Consider the following 17769-nt stretch of genomic DNA (forward strand, 5'->3'; position numbering starts at 1 on the left):
ATTGTGTATATTGTAGAACATCGTATGATATTATGCGTCGGATAGTTAGCGATTAGAATGCTGGATTTTTTTTAAAAAAAAGTCTAATTCTTAATTTTTATATGATTCCACACACAAAAAAAGTTGTAATTTGTACAGTAAATCCAGCAACTGGTATAAGATTGTTTTAATATTTTTATTTATCTTTCATAATCCGAAAACTCTGCTCTAAAGAACAAACATGCAAATTTTTAGCCACTTCGGGCCTCCACTAATAAGCGGGGTGACTCGAACCGGTTAAAATGGAATTCATCTCCCATTAAACAGAATCACAAACATCCATACTCATGGATAGCGGGATTCGAACCGGCATCCTATTGGGTGGAGAGTAATTGCGCTCATCATCCCCTGGCTAAGCAGGCCGACAACCAATCTCGTTTCCCGATGCCTTTAAGTTTTTCTTTCAAGCGTCTATCATTATATATATATATATATATTTTTTTTTTTTAGATTTTTTTTTTTTTTTTTTGTATTTGGAATGCCTATAAAAATTAGTCGATCCATTCCTATTTTCAGTCAAGCCATCTTCAGGAACAGAGCATTTCGAAATTCTATAGTACAATAATTCCACTTTAGCCGAAGGAATTTAGTATTAATGAAATTTGAGATTCAGGATGAAGATAATAAAAGTATGTCCGACACGATTCATTTCGGATTCATCAGCGCGTATCTTTGCAAAAGTATTCGAATTGATATTAATTCCTTACAACTTTATTTTACTCATATTAAAATTTGGGAAGCCATCTGATTTCAGTCGAGCTATTTGTATACGCATGCGTACTATGGCCGTACGTAATACAAATACGCAAATTTAGGCGCAACATCTTTATAAATATTACTTCTGGAAAATTTCCAGGTTACTCCTAAACTTTTTGCCCACAAGCTCCGAAGACGACACTTAACCGAAACGGCTCACATCCCGTAACTCCCACTTTTAATCTTTATTTATTATATTTTATCCTTTTCCTTTTTCTAAAAAAAAAAAAAAATGTAGTTCATTCTTGATATAAGACCATTAATTTCTTTTCGTGTGAATTATATACGTATTTCGACGTCGTATATCTTTAATTTATGCATTTTTAGTTCCCGCATATCTTTATCTCCATATTTTTCCATTCCCCTTTCTTTTGGAAGAAAAAAAAACCTAATATATTTATCCAAATGACAACCCTAAATGGTTATAGTCAGTCATTCGGAGTTTATTCTAAGGTTAAAGTTCAGTTATATAATTTCTATCAATACATTTCTGATGCTACTCCATAAAAAGATAGTCTCGGGAATTCCACAAAGGTATGTCAAAAAATTATTCCTTCCATATTTTTCTTTTAATTTTTGTCTTTAAAATTCCATTAATGTTTTAAATAAATTGGAGTAAAAAGCCAATGACGTGATACAAGTGGTATAAAATAGACAAAATAGCCACACAACATCTTTATACAATTTTTATTATTTTGATCCGATTTTCAATTGATAATAATTCATTATCTTTCAGTGCAATAATTTAGTATCCCTGTTAAAATTTGTAGAGTTGTTTTATTCTCACTCTCCGTTTTCTTTTCGTGTGAATCCCGCCCGCAAAATGCTATGATCCTGTAGTAGTCTCAGTAACGCCGGTGGGCTGAGGGGTTATTAGATAAATCAGGCCTCCAGCAAGCGTGGTTGTTTCACATCGGAAAACGAAATTTATTTCCAAAGAGATTCATAAACATCCCCGCCTGCAAGGGGGATTCGAACAGCCTGTTAGTCGGACACTGCCACTAACCATTTGGCCAACGAACCGGCAATTGCCGGCCTGCTTGATTTGACCGTTTTCTTAACGACAAAGTTAGGGAACAAAAACGGGCTGTGTACAGTATACGTTCCAAAAAAATAATCAGTTGTAGGGTCATTTGCTATAATAAGTATGATGTCACCGTCAATATACAAGAATGCGTATTGTAAACAGCTGAACGCGAGAGTTTCGATGACGAAAAAATAATTATATGAGCAAGTGAATAAGGTACAAACAAACAAAATTGTATAACGATTATTCAGTTAACTATCAGAGCGGTTTAGTGTAATAGTTACATCTCGATGGGTGTATAAAAGCAAAAGAAAACAACGTTTAGGCTTCTGATGTTCATCATGCTGAAGTGTTTTGCAACAGTAACCGACATCGACTAAGAGGATAAGGTGCGGATTATCTCTCATTTGTGCCTATGCTTGAAAGAGGCAGTCGAAGACAGTTCATCTTAATCCTGCCGACATTTGTTATAGCATATACAGCAATTCCTCGATTAATGCGCCCCCGATTAGTGCGTCATTTTTTTTCGATACCCAAATTCGATTAGGGCTCGTATATACATGTTACAGATTTAAAAATTTTTCGATCTATACATTTTTTATGGCTAACTATTTTAAAAAATCACTCACCAGAATGAAATAATTTAGTTACCGATTTGAAACATTTTACAAAGTGATTTTTTAATGGCATACCACACTATTTCCTTGTACACTATGTTCCAAATTTACCACCAAAATTTATGTCGTCTGCTTCTAATTACAAAACATTTTGCTGATCATATCTCGTGCAATTGTTTTCCTTACTTTTTTTTATTTTAAATTATTTTCCTAACCTTTAATCACGAGTAGAAGAATTAGTGAGCAAAAAATAGAAGTGTGAAAATGATTCGAAAAGTAATCTGATTGGAAGAAAAACTTGAAATAATAAAGAAAGGGAACAAGGCGAGAAAGGTAAGGCTGCTTCTTGTTCATTATGCATGCACTCAAAATCAAAGTATATGGATCAAAGATTGTAACCGAAAACGAATCCTGCTAAACACTGGCCTTATTAAATCAAAAGCATTAAACCTCTTTGCAACCTTGAAAGAAAGGGTTATCAATGATGGAAAAGAAAAAGAATTCCACGCTAGTGCTGGGTGGTTTGAGAGTTTCAAAAAGAGAAATAGCCTACATAATGTTCTGATCACAGGCGAAGCTGCAAGTGCAGATAAGGAGATATCCAAAGAGTTTAAAGAAAATTGTGTAAGAAGGAGACTATTGTGATCAACAAATATTTAATCTCCATGAAACCGGCCTTTATTTGGAAGCGAATGCCTGCCTTCCAAGACTTATCTAACCAAATCAGAGAAATCTCAGCCTGGTTATAAAGTCGAATGAAATTACTGCTAGCAATATGCGAGCCGTCTGGCAGCACATTCTTCCACATTGTGCAAATGATTTTAGAGGCTTTTCAAATGAATCTAAGTTAATTAAATCTCATTCTGAGAAGTTGAGTGATTCCGACCTGCTAAATTTAGATGCACAGCGGGAAGATCCTGAAGAATATGAAGAAATTTTAATCACTGACAAGCCCAAAGAGGTTTCGCAGAAACAATTTGAAAATAGTTTTCGTCCAATCGAAGTTTTTAAGCAGCAATGCTTAGAGGCTGACCCTGGTGAAGAGAGAAGCAGTAAAATTTGCAGAAGAGGCAATCGGGCCATAACCGTCGGTTGTATGAAAAAAAGAAACAAAATGCCCGCCAAACTACGTTAGCCCAATTCTTTGTTAAGAAGCAGAATAATAAATTTATATTCTGAATATGTTTTAGTGTCTTTCAGCTTCATGGTTTTCCTTTAACTATACCCTAATTCTTTTATAAAAAAACTTAAGGATCAAAAAAGAAATCTGATCTGAGGAACGAAGTATACATTTCCCCATAAGTTACTATATTCGATTAGTGCGTTTTCGATTAATGCGCCTGTTTTAAAGAACGTATTAATCGAGGGATTGCTTGAGCTGTGAATGTCATCGCGTCTGTCAGTTCGTAACTTTATCTCTGATGCGGTGTTTCACACGCAGTACTGTGATTATTAATAAAACTGGTTGAATTTAGAATATGGGGGAGGGGAGAGTATACAGGGTGGGTTATCAAATTCAACATTTTTAACATGGAAATAGGTTTAAAGAATAACTGTATGTGTACTCCCATTCCCTCGAGAAGGGGAAAAAAATCCTAATTGGGTTTGGAGTGTATATATTTAAAAGAATTGAATGACATAAACTGAGAGAAAAGGAAAAAAGGTTTAATAGTATCACACGACTAGTTTCGGCTTTTTATAGCCTTCTTCAGGTGTTTTTATAAAAAAGAAAAAACATTAATCATTGAATATAAAAAACTGTGAACAGCACAGGAAAGTCAGTATGCATATTTAACGTGAAAACGTTGTAGTTAACGTATTCAAAGCTGTTCCTTCGTTAGCCACATTGTTGGGTGAGTACGTGCGTATAGCATCTCGTGAGCGTCACGATTTGATCACAGTAGAATGACAGTCTGGGAGGTTGTAGCTCAAATTATTATAATCTACAGGGTTGAGGATGATTTCTCTAGATTCTACAATTTTTCTCTCCAATTCGTCATGGCAACGGAAAATGTTGTTAGATCTATCCCAAAGGACTGTATGAGTATGATTTTCGTCATCGGAATCGGCCGAAAAACAGGACATGACTGGACAAAGCACTGGCACGTGTTCTTTTATAAGCGATGTCTCTCCTGTGCTCCTCCGTACGCAATTCAATAGACTTGTCCGTCTGGCCAAAGTAAGGAGTGTCGCAGTCACACCATATCTTGTACACACCGATATATTTCAGATTGTGTTGGCTAGGCTTTGGAGGGCTCACTAGAGAGCGGATCTTAGGAAGCGGAGTAAATAAAGTTCTAATGTTATATTTTTTGAGAGACTGAGCATATGTATGGGATAGATATGTTGCCTTTAACATTATTCATTTCGTCAGTATAGCGACTAGGAGGATTAAAAAGGTATTTTTTAGTAATTTTTTGAGAATAACCAATCAGTTTGAAAGTAGATCTAAGAAAAGAAAATGGTTCACAGCAACATAAAAGGCGCCATTGGCAATTAAAGAGGATTTTTTTGAACTCAGTCTTGTTTCGCAGATATTTCTTCTGCCTGCACGAGTATATTCATCGTTGTTTATGGCTCACATAAGCTCTCACTTTAACCCTATTATCGAATATTTTCAGTTAGAGGATCAAATTTTGCAAGCTTTTCAGTCCTCCGTCAAAGTTGTATAGCGGTATGCCTATTTACTATTGCCCACCCAAATTGTCGGCTGTTTGACGAGAGACTGCAGCTGATTTTTGAAGCTGAAGTTTCTGCCTGAACTCGACATGCGGTTATTGTTGACCCGGAAGTCGATCGATTTACTATTGATTTTTATATTTATTTCTCGTCCTTTGTCACCGCAAGCCTTGAAATCATATTCTACGTTCCACCTTTAAGAATCGTGTCGTCCTCTGCGAGAATTTAGATAGAAGGAAAGATTATTACGTGGCTTTATTTTATTACGCAACTTATACAGGAATATAAACAAAACACTGTGTACGATCCATCTTGTAAGTGGATAACGGAAGCTCCCACTTGTTATTGGGAGCTTCCTTTATAATAACGCCACTATTATAATCACTGTTATGGTTGGTATAACTGGGATTCACTTTTTCTATTGATTGCTACTGAATTATAAATTAAGCAAACTATTTAAAAAAGTCTTAACTTTTCCCCACTTTGAAAAAATCATGAACACGTTGGCAGACAGGTGTATACCCTACTCCGGATAGGATTCAGATCCCATAACTCACCCCTCTCCCCATTTGCGAACCATTAATAGAAGGAGAAAGGCAAAAACCGGCTGGGATAGAAGTTTGCTATGGAGACCAAGTCTCACCCCTCTCTCTAAGGGCTGTAACGCTAAGGTGTGTGTGTGTGTGTGTGTGTGTGTGTGTGTGTGTGTGTGTGTGTGTGTGTGTGTGTGTGTGTGAGAGAGAGAGAGAGAGAGAGAGAGGCTGTTAGGTTATTATGTGACTGAAATGCTAATTTAGGGTGCCAAAACGTGTAAAAATAGAATTAGAATAATTGGCGGTGCAATTTTAACTCTTTTGCCATTCGTAAATCTTACAATCACTTAAACAACCACAGATACTTAAAGTTCTGTCATTGTTAACCCTGCGGAGGTCGCGGTCTAAAGAATTGCAGCGTATGTCGCGTGTATCTGAGAGATACATTCATTACTAGTATGTGCTAAAATGCGATAAAACTTAAAAAAAAAATGCTGCAAATATAATACATGATGGTTTATTTATTTTCAGTTACAATCTGGAAATTATTGAACAAAGAAACAGAAAAAAAAAATAAACCAATACTATACCGACATCGGAGTTCGCAGTATCTCTCAGATACAATTTACTATCAAATATTACTTTCACTTTCACAATCTACTCTATCATTCTCATCACCGGACTCGAGTAACAAAATCTCCTCAACATCTGATGGATTATCCAATCGATATATTTTTTCCAGCCATTTTCAAAGGTAAATAAATAAACAAATAAAAAACTAAGCCAATACTATAGTAACATCGGAGTTCGTGGTATCTCTCTGATACAATTTACTATCAAATATCACACACTTTTACATGACACGTGTTAAACCAAAACTGACCACATAAATAGTGTGGAATATCACTCGTAATATATGCATGCGCAGCTACTCATCACCTCCAAGCTATACACTGGATATGTGTAAGAATATTTACATTAAACAATTTGCATGTATTTGCCAAGATCAGTCGCGACCTCCGCAGGGTTAAGAATGAGTTGTGGAAGCTTGCTCAAAAGAAAAATTTTATCTTTCTGAACACAGATGTGGGAGAAAGTACTTTTGTTACTTATTGGGCAATTTAAACTACACTGAACAAGAAATGATATTTTTGTTTTCACTCTACACCCAAGCGTGAGCACGTGGCGTAACTTTACGTCAACCAACTACACTTCCAATTCTCGAGTTCAGTTAGCAGTAGGATAGGGCTCACTGCGGTTCAATACTTCATCTGTGCTAGACAAGAACCCACTACGGTTGAAATCTTGGCTCCGCACAGTAATCAAGACAGGAATCTGCTCCAAGGTCGACTCCGACGTCCAGATGAGTTTTAATGAGGCGAAAAGTAAAAGGATGTTCATCATAGGTCTAGAGTACTATAAGAGAGCAAGAGTATTAGGAGAAAGGAAAGAACAATGGATAATTAACTGATTGAGCTTGTTTACTATTGATCTTTGTAGCTGACCATGAGACCATAACTAGCTAAGAGGATGGATCAGTGTAAAAAACATCTCATGATAAGAAAATACATAGTTTTATCCTCCTCTTGATGAATATTGCATAATGTGGATAGTCAGCACCACCCACACTAAATATTTCTTATCTCCTAAAATCCTAGAATGATTCTTTCTAAATATAAAATCTGTCGGGCTGACAACAAATTTTCTGTAACATTTGAATGTCTTATTTGGCATTTCATCAACAAGAGCGGGATTAGATAATATGCACACTTAAATATCTAAATCAATGGTTTCCATATACCAAATGGTATATTATCATATATCTACTTAAGCTCTAAATCAATCGAAAATCGTGCTCTATTTTCATATATAATTAATATGAAAGAAAAACAATGGTGTAGTTTAATAGTATCAGAATATTACTATTAAGAAAATAAAACTGACAGATTTTTAAAGTTTTTTAAAGTAAATTATGTATTGTATATTATTATTATATACGACTGGTGTACTTGTAAATGGATATCCCCATCAAACTACCCTGCCATTCATTTCTCTCTTGGCTTTATTATGTTGATGCTCTTGTGGTCTTTTCTCAACGGAATATCCCATTTTTCTAAAGCACCAAAGAGAAGAATCAAAGGAAACGCTTTGGAGGGAAAGAGCGGACTGTTTACCCTTGGCAGAAGGTGATGTTCAGGAGAGTTTATTTTCGTAAAAGAAAGTAGGCAACGACTTATTTATAATTTTATAACTATAATAATAATCCGCAGTACTTATAGGTCTTTAAGGTCTCTTGGTAAAATGGACTTCCATAATTTTTCGGATAAAATGGCTAGCCTCTTATTCCTGAATTTTTTATGCATAAACCGGTTTAGACATAACGGTGCATAAACCGATATTTTCTTAACCGGTTTGATTGGTTAAACCGGTTAAGAAAATATTAGCCTGTGCTCATCGGCCAAGACCGGTGAGCACAGGCTAAGGCCCACAATGAGTCTGTGATTGAAAACTCAAAAAAATTGACTTTCGTGCATACATGGGCCGGGAAAATAGGGAATATATGAGGGAATATATGCCCAGCTAGAGATTCGAATTTCACTGTGGGCATGGATATTTGTGAATCCATGGATATCCACTATCCATTGTTTAGACCAAGTGCTAAATAATCCCAAATGCTGATTATTTAATACTTTTAGCTGACCTGTGAAACTAATGCGATATTCATCAACAATGTTTTTAGGCAAAGTTCGCGTTGAAAAATAGTGACGGGCTTCTTTTCCTGAATATGCTCGTATGAAATGCCCAAGAGCCTCGTTTGACAGTCCTACAGAAGAAACACAAAAGGAAGCTTTACATCCTTCCATGACAACCAGCTTATTTATAGCTTGTCTTGGTTATTGTTATGTGAATTGCTGAACTGATCAATGTAGTCAGTAGTTCCGAGAGAGAATTAAACCTGTTTTCCCAGCCTATTTTGTTATTTATTTATTTATTTCCAATGCTAGTATTTAAGAAGCAGTCTTTCGTAATATTTTTTCTTTTTAATTACCAGTACATTGCGAAATGGGAATTCCAGCTTGTTACGACATGATTACGTGAGGTTACGCCGAAGTGCGTTGGAGGTGCCTGAGACATCATTAGGAATGCCGGGAGCTTCATCTATTTATATCATCGCTAATTGTTTGCAATTGTTAACAGGGAGATTCAAGTTAAATAACGAACATCACCGAAGCAAGTGATCAGGCTAAACAGTTGGACTAATAGATTTAAATGCATTTTGTCTTCAAGCTTAAACTGCATTTAATGCGAACACATCACCAACCTTGATTTCCAATTAACTTGTAAAATTCCTTTGCAATTTAATTAACACTTCCTCTCGATTCACAACATTTTCTTATAAATTGCTTTTAACAACAAAATACTATCAGCTGTCAGATTTTGTAATATTTATTTTCTTATTGGTGTTAATAGATTTTTACTTCCTGGGGGTGTTTCCTTTTGTTACTATTATTACACGACATCACGAAGGCCAAGGTTTCCTCTCGGTCGGCTATCCTACGCCACACGAACCACCGAAGCATAACACCAACTGCTAGACACTACTTAGTATTATTGTGTATGAATTGCGTGTTTGTGGGCTCTCCGGCCGAGTGATAAAAAAAAAATAAATAAACAAACATTTTCTTCAGAAAAAAAATCATTCTACATTCTTCCAACTACGCTAGGACAGTGTTTCCCAAACTTCTGGATGCCAGGGCCTCCTTTGGAAAAATTAAAATATTTAACGGCCCCCTTGAAAAAAAATCGTAATATAGACATATTATTATAATATTTATTGTATTTATATTCAATACAAAACATACACAGCGAATATTGCAAAAATCAAATGCAAATATTACATGTTTAGCATTTGACATGGCATATTATCTCATATTTTATATAGATAGAGATATTGTTATTATACATTTGCAGTACAAGCACATGAAATGTAAAACGATTAGTAATAAAGAAAGTAAGAATTAAAAACTTAAAAGAAGTTTAATAACAATTTAATGTGATGGATGTGTTTCAATACTGCTTCAAAAAAAGTCAATATCAGGTGAAATATTTGAAATTGAAATTCTAAGATTTCTGCTTTGAAATGCAGCTTATATGAATAAGCATACATTTACTAATATTCATTAAGCGCCGAAATACGCAGGAAGCAAAATTTGTGAACCAATGTGTGCTTTTTTCCATTAAAATAACAAAAAAGAAATAAATAAACTAAATACGTTTCTTTTAAGACAAAGAAACGTATTTAGTTTTTATTTATTATTTCTTTTGTGTTATCCTTTTATCAAAAAAAACAACAACTTAGTCTTAAAACATTTTAAATTTGTTTTCAATATTTCACTGCAACCCTCAACAAAACCTACATCCCCCAAGGGGGCCGCGGCCCACAGTTTAAGAAGCACTGCGCTAGGAGATGCTTTTTATTAAATTAACACTTTTTACCAATTCAATAAAAAGTTCAATGAAACAAACAAGGTAAAACAACGCCTTAAAAAAAATTTAAGGTTATTTGAGTAAATTTCTATTAGTTTTGTAACCGGGAAATATTCAATGTAGGCACGCATGCAATCTAAGGTAGGATGTGACCGATTTTTTTTATTTTATTTTTTCGTTAACTCGGGTTCCCCGCCTCTCCTACATAACGAACAAACCTGAACCAAATACAACTGACAAACCTGTAACCAATCCAACCCAATTCTATTCCTAGCTTTTAAAGGAAAAATCATAGTACAGATTATGCACCGCTGCAGTTTTGTTTTTTAATTTGACTCCCACCCGCGAAAGGTATTCAAAATGTTGCTACTACCCATAATATACACAAACCTTTCTTAACTAAATCGAAATAATATCGATTAAATTCCAGCTAAGTGCAAAATATCACGTCTTGGAACAAAAACTATTGTTGATTTATTAATCAAATCTTTATTGTTAAATCACAAAGCAAATTTCTGTATGCTCAAATATGAATCAAATTCTCTCATTCTTAACCTTAATATATTGTAATTAGTAGCGTTAGTATTATTATACTTCGTTGTCACTTTTACTGATATTTGAATAACTTATAAAAATCTTTTTCTAAGTTATCCGAATAATTTAAACTGGAAATCATGTTGCAAGTTTAAGTTACAATTAACCGAGGAATTGTAATAGTGTTAATATGTTTATTAACAGATTGGCTTTAACACAAATGGAATAATGAAATAATAATTGAACACTTCGAATCAATTTGAACCATTTGAATTCCAACCAGGGAAATAATTGGTAATTTGATCTGTAAAAAAATTAAAGTCTGTTTCTGATTTTTCTCTCTCTCTTGAACAAAATCTTTCTCGTCGGACCTTGAAACAGTGTCTTGTTCGCTGTGCCGTATTCAGAAACAAACATCTTGTGACAATGCTCTAATATCTTTGCCGAGATCATATTTTATCCATTGTATTTACAGAAGTCAATGATTCTGCTTAAGCTTTAATTTTAGGACAATATAGAAAAGATAAGACTAAGAGCCCCGAATGTGTGTGAAGGTTGAAAAACTGTCTCCAGGAAGACAAAGCCCGGATTATACAGAAAACCCTTGGGAGAACAGTTAATTACAAAATCGTAATACAACTGGGTTGCATCCCGCAGTGGCACAATATAGAAAATTAATTATAGAGGAGCTGTCATCTGAGTAATACAAAACGATAAATCCTTGTTTTGGAATCTATTTGATCAGTGTGTGTGTGTGTGTGTGTGTGTGTGTGTGTTTCACTCCTGAACATTAAATGATTATTGGCAAAGATATTTTATTGTTGAAGATCTGTTGCAGTTTTCCGGATATACATAACAGTCAGCGAGATTTATACATTGTTTACATCTGAGAAGCATCAAGATTTTATTGTTGTGGTGGCTATTGTTGTTATGGAGTTAAAAGAACAATTTTTTTAAATAATCGTAGTCAATTTACATTTTACGAGAAATGAATTATTGCTCTAAATATTTTGAGCAATAATCGCTCCAATAAGTAATGGGAAGAGTGCAGCTTAAACAAAAAGTTTAAGCCAATATTTTTTCCCTCTGTTAGATTTCCTTTATACAAATTAAGGATTTGTGTCGTGCCCGTTATTTCTTATATAAATCTGACTGAAATAATGTTAAAGTTGAACTACAAAACTGCGAACATATACGTTACGCCAGTCTAGGCTACTCATCTCGGCATCACCATGAATATAAGGAAATTTCTTATTGATCTTTGTCTTGTGCTTTGGCGCCGTCTTTTACCATCGTGCCGCTCATTCTTATCGCTGACTGTTAGGAAGTGAGGCTTCCATAAAATCGACCGTGTTCAATGTCAGCCATTAGCCATGAAAATCCGAACCGGTGCTCATACGTTTGTCATTTCTGCTGATTGTTTATATTAAGCTGCCTTCCCTTTTTTGGTTATTTTACAATAAAGTAAATATAGAATAAGTACTTAAATATTTGCAATTTCTTAAATATCCTCTTAAAATTAAGAGGATCTAAAGCTGTTATATAATTTAATCATTTTATGATTTTAATCATTATATGATTAAAATCATATAATATTGTTGCATGTTCAGTTTTGTACTTCAACTTTAACATTATTTCAATCATATTGTTGCAAGTGGTGAAATAGTCATTATTTGTAATGTCAACAATAGAAGCTTTGGCCTTAATAATTATCACTTGAAACAATAGTTTGAAGTGATAATTATTAAGGACATAGAAACAATATAAATAATTATTATTTCTATTGTATCACTTGAAAGAATAGAAGCTTTGGCCTTAATAATTATTACTTGAATATTAGTTGTAAGTCTGAAATATATTTTGAATTCAACCTAGAAATATGAATTTTTCTGTTCGGTAGTTTATTGCAAGTCATTATTTGTAACGTAAACAAGAGAAGCTTTGTGTAAAAACAATTTTGACTCGAAACAACAAAAACTTTTTCTTAGACAGTTATCGCTCGAAACAGTACGCTTCGTCCTTAAAATAATTATCACTCCAAACAATAGAAGTTTTGTCCTTAAATAAGTAGACTCGAAGCAATAGAACCCTATCCTTAAACAAGTATCTCTTGAATATTAGTTTTAAAGTCTAAAATGTATTTTAAACTAATTAATCATAACTTTGATATTAAATTGGCCAAATTCAAGTTTTTCTATTCCGTAAATTATTTAAGTATTAAATTACATAAATAATTATAATTATTATTTAAGTTTGATAATATCATTCTGTTAATGATTTCTTTACTGCATAATTGGCCAAATAACTTTTGTAAACTACTGTCTTATCGAAAGTCATTGGAAATCTCTCCGACCAGAAAAAGAATTGTACCTATCCAATATGCAAATTTTGTAGCTTATAAAGGGCAATCATTCGGAGGTCTCTTTGGATTTTGCATTTTTTTTTCTATATCTGACCCATATGCGAGAAATTGCAGAACTGGCGTCCTTCTTTGTCACTTAGAGCTTCAGATGACGAATTTCCACTGAAGAACTGGGCAAACAGAAGGCAGGTACGTGGAGTAATAGAAGGTCCCATGTAGGGGGGAGTTACATGCTTCCAGTCTAATGGATGTGTCTGGATGTAAAGGAAGATTCTTTTTACCCCCCCCCCCCGACCATGTATATTTCCAACGATGAAGGTTGGACGTGTAATATGATTCTGTAGGGTTGGTTCTTGTGGTGTAGATCAGATCCACTGGGAAGTAGCGCATGGAATAACTGGCTGCTAAGTCTTACGCTGATGTTTAGGTCACTTACCAGACCACGTGTGTAGTTTGAAGAGAAACGAATCGGAACACTGCAATGGCCAGCAACTCACCTGAACTTCAGGAGGCCATCTGCAGAATAAACTGCAACGCAGAAATAGGTTCATGTCCTGACGGCCCCTTCTTGCAACATACTGTCGCTTTAAAAGAGGAACGGAGCATAACAGCAATGTTTCTTGAAACTCAAAGGTGTATATATGACTCCCGCTTTATTTCTGTCAATAAACATATATTTTATTTATATCGGTAAGAGGCCGATGACTGCTGCTGGTAGCAGTCAGATAGAGGAATACTTATGAGAGAAAAATAAGGCTGGTTTCAAGAAGAATGGAATACTCGTCAGAGTTAAGGGAGGTTAAAGGAAACTGTAATGCGGTGTTGCGTTATCATTTCGTCAAGGTCTTAAATGACCCCCACGCCTTTCCGTTTTCAGCCAAAGTGCAGCTCGTGGAAATCCACTGCACTCTTTTCTGCAGCGGCTAGCACGTAAATAGATGGCGGACAGCATCGGAACTGCTGTAGAGAGTGATGCCTTCGTAGGTGACAATACGGCACATAACATAGGGCATCTTGTGCTCAAAATCCTCTCTCTCTCTCTCTGTCCAATCTTCGTATTTAATAATTTCCATTACAAGGAAATTAAAGTCAAGTAGCGATGTTAATAAGACTGGAAAGTGAGTAAGATACCGAAATTAGGGAAAGATGTGGAAATCTTATACGGAAGAGGCATTATTATGTTTTGTTTTGAGCGTTTACACTGTACAATACCGCATTATTCGAGTTTCTCAATAACAAGGGTCACCTGGAGACACGTGCTGTTGTTGTTCATCCCTGCAGGTGACCGATGTTGCCTTTAACCGCGATGCCTAATATCTGCATTCTGCTCAACTCGAAATAAAAATCGCGTGCATTCTTCCCATTGTTCAGCTTCCTTACCCTCTTACGTGAAATCTATCTACGTGGTGACAAGTTCTGTAAATATTTAATTTGCCTTAAATACTCTTGTTACTCATCCGCTGTGCTATATTAACTTTCGGGACAATAAATAACACTCTCGTTCTCAGCGAACTGCTGCAGAAACAGAGAAACTCGAGCAGGCTTTCATTTACATTAACACTCATAACACGTATTGCATCTTACCATACGACGCCATCTAATGGAGTTATTTGTTTACGGGTAATTACTTCACTATGTTAGCATTTCTTTATGCAGCGAGTGAGTAAATACGTTTTCGGTGCGGAGAATAACTATTAAAGTTTCCCTGAATTCTAGTTTAATTTTGCTTTACGCTATAATGGCATAAAAATGCAACGAAGTTCGGGAAAGGGAGTCCTAAATGATTGCAAGTTAAAATGTAGCTTGTTTAATTAACGCGAACTCTAAATATAACATAAAAATAAATTATTTCTATAAAATACCTTCAAAATGAAATCATCACATATTTTGAGATCCTCGCTAAACAGAAGCACATTAAGAATAAGACTTTAACACAGCAGCGCAGTTGTTTATTTATTCATTGTTGCCCTTTCAAACGTCTGGCTAGAGAACTGTTGTTCCATTGCAAATTACATTTTGAGAATACCGCAAATTTTTTGATTGTTAGTTGATATTGGAGAAGAACTATCATTGTTAATTTTTAATAAACTGATAACATTCTTGCACTTATTCTTTCCTGATACCGTGTTTCGGTTATTTTGTTTTTAAGATATCAACATCACGAGATTTAGTGATGCACGAAAGAAGCAAGAAATACTGTTCTATTTCTTAATGTTTCCTCGTTTTAATGAATTTTTCATTTATTTTTCAAGAATAGAAACTTCATACATCATTTCATATTAACTTTTTCCTTTTATATAATACACGTAATGTTCAGTAATGGAGTGTTGTTTGCAGAGGCCGTAGCGAAGATACATATATCAGTTAGAAGATGCCTTCATCATTTGTATGCTGTAAACAACAAAAGTTCGTTTCCATCTTAGTTTGTATATATATTACTTATTTAGAGCATATACAGTATATTGTTGGCGAGAATTTTAATATTTCCATTCTGTAAACTGTTGATCATCTTAGCCAACCATTGTTGCCACTGTGAACATCAGTGAAGTGTGATCGCTGTAAAAAAAACTGTCGTTTTGTTTATTTTATTTATTTATTTTTTGTTGTTGAATTTTCACCGTAGAATAAATACCAAGTTTCAATTAGGGTTAAGATATTCTTTCTTTTAATAAATAAAATTATAAAAGTTATTATTTCTAATTATATTAAACAGGACTTCATCGTGTATTTTGTCCACATTGTGTGTGTGTATAATACTTTAATAATTCAAATTCATTTTTGTATTGGATATTAAAATATTAATTATAATATCGAAGCCACATACGTAGATTTTTACTGTGCTAAATTAATGACCCGAGCTGGACCTTGTCAATCTCTGTCTACGTTTGGAGATCACATTACATACGTCTCAGGCCTATGTGTGATTTCCGTAGTAATGTTGATTCCCCACCCCAAGAGATGGCATAGTTTCAACACAAATCTGCTGTTTTTTTTTTTTTTTTGCTTCTTATTTCTTTCATTTGTGTGGAATTGAGAGAGTGTAAATCAGCAGCGAATTTATAAGACATTGACAAGGTACCGGTTGTGATGTATCACCTAAAAGTGAGGCATTCTGTTTCTTTATAACAATATTTGTATAAACTTTGCAACTACATTAGGAACCGATTTTTCTGCTGTTAGTTTGCGGCCCTCCACAATACGACATCCCCGGAGTCTCTTTGCTGCTTTTGTCTTAAATTTGTATGAGACCACAAGATTTATATGAACAGCGACTGCCTTACGGAAATTTAAGCTGCACACTCATTCCGCTCACCAACAGTGTTGAAAGTATAATTGTAAGAATAGTTGCTGTGATTTACTATGAAAATTCGTATCAATTTTTAAAATATGAAAAAAAAAAAACTTTCGTACGTACACCCAATAGTAACGAATGTTCTTTTCTTTTTTCTTCGCAGGTGTGGTTCCAGAATCGCAGAGCCAAGTGGAAGAAACGCAAGAAGACTACTAATGTGTTCCGTAGTCCAGGCGCTCTTCTCCCCTCTCACAGCCTGCCTCCGTTCGGGTCCATGGGAGACGGTTTCTGCTCCTTTGGCCCGGCCCCAGACACCCGCTGGCAGATGACGGCCAGCATGTCTCAAATGGGTGGCCCAGGATTACCTCTCGGTCCTACGCTCTCTCGCCAAGCCGGCCTAGGTCAATCACTGTCAGGACCGGCCGTAGCTGCCGCTGCGGCAATGGGCGGCATCAACCAAGTGACGTCTCCACTATCTCCAAATTCCTTGCCGTCTATCACAACGAGCGCGTGCGCTGTCTACCAGTCTCCGTACGGCAGCCTTAATTCCCTCGGCTCTCCCTCGGGCGTAGCTCCACCGCCAGGCCTTGCGCCTGTTTCCGCTGGAGTTGCTGCCGGCATGACCGCCGCCTCCGGCGCTACTCCGCCCAATTCCGGCTCGTCGTCCCCTCCGCAATTGGCTGCCGCTTGCAGTATGGTCGGCATGGGCGGCATGGGCCACGCTTCCGGACACGACACCAGCGACGTATGGCGCGGCACGAGCATCGCTTCTCTACGACGGAAAGCTCTGGAGCACACCGCATCCATGAGCGTGTTCAGGTGAAGGACAAGAAGACGCATCATCAGCAGCAGCCGACGCCAAAATTTATGACCTTCGCGTCCTGTTGCACAAAGGAAGAAGGCCAACGTGTGTACCACCTTCCCACGGACAGAACACCTGGTCCCGTCATGTCATTGTAAGGCGTCCCATGTGATGTGTTGATCCGTGTTATGGCTCGGATGTTGTCGGCTCGAAATTACTGACGATCACAGTTCAACGACTACACAGGGTAACACCATCGCTGGACTTTCTACGCATAGCGCCATTGATTTAGAGGGGACCACTTACAAAGCACTGCAGAGCATCCCTCCTTCCTTCTCTCCCTCCCTCCTCGTAGAGTTTCCGATTAGAAATCTGAACGGACAATCCAACAAGCTCCGGATCATTTTCACTTACGGTAATTTCGAGCCTTGTCAACAACAGAGAGCCAGGGAACAAATAGACATAGTTATCACCCACCCACTCACTACTCACTCCAGCCCAGCATAGACCTAGCAGGCGTCGAAAAACAGTTAGGTGTACGAAACCATCCCTTGTGGGTCTACTCAGAGAAACACCAAAACCTAACGTCCGTTGTATATGTACGTATTGATGTATGCATGCCTAACACATCAGCCACTAT

At 36.1% G+C, this 17769-nt stretch overlaps 1 protein-coding gene across 1 annotated transcript in view; it reads left to right on the forward strand.

The window, feature by feature from the left end:
• Positions 1 to 17150, forward strand: part of LOC150098257 (homeobox protein orthopedia-like) — a 94446-nt gene extending 77296 nt beyond the window's left edge. The window contains exons 3-4 of the mRNA XM_090406290.1: positions 16491 to 16972; positions 17069 to 17150. Of these exons, the coding sequence (XP_090262416.1) occupies positions 16491 to 16972; positions 17069 to 17150 (564 nt within the window). The remainder of the gene's footprint in view (positions 1 to 16490; positions 16973 to 17068) is intronic.
• The last annotated feature ends 619 nt before the right edge of the window (positions 17151 to 17769 follow it).

This window comes from Typopeltis vanoorti, chromosome 16 (assembly GCF_054136105.1).
Source record: "Typopeltis vanoorti isolate ZY-2024b chromosome 16, IOZ_Tvanoo_1.0, whole genome shotgun sequence".
In the NCBI taxonomy this organism is placed as follows: Eukaryota; Metazoa; Arthropoda; class Arachnida; order Uropygi; family Thelyphonidae; genus Typopeltis; species Typopeltis vanoorti.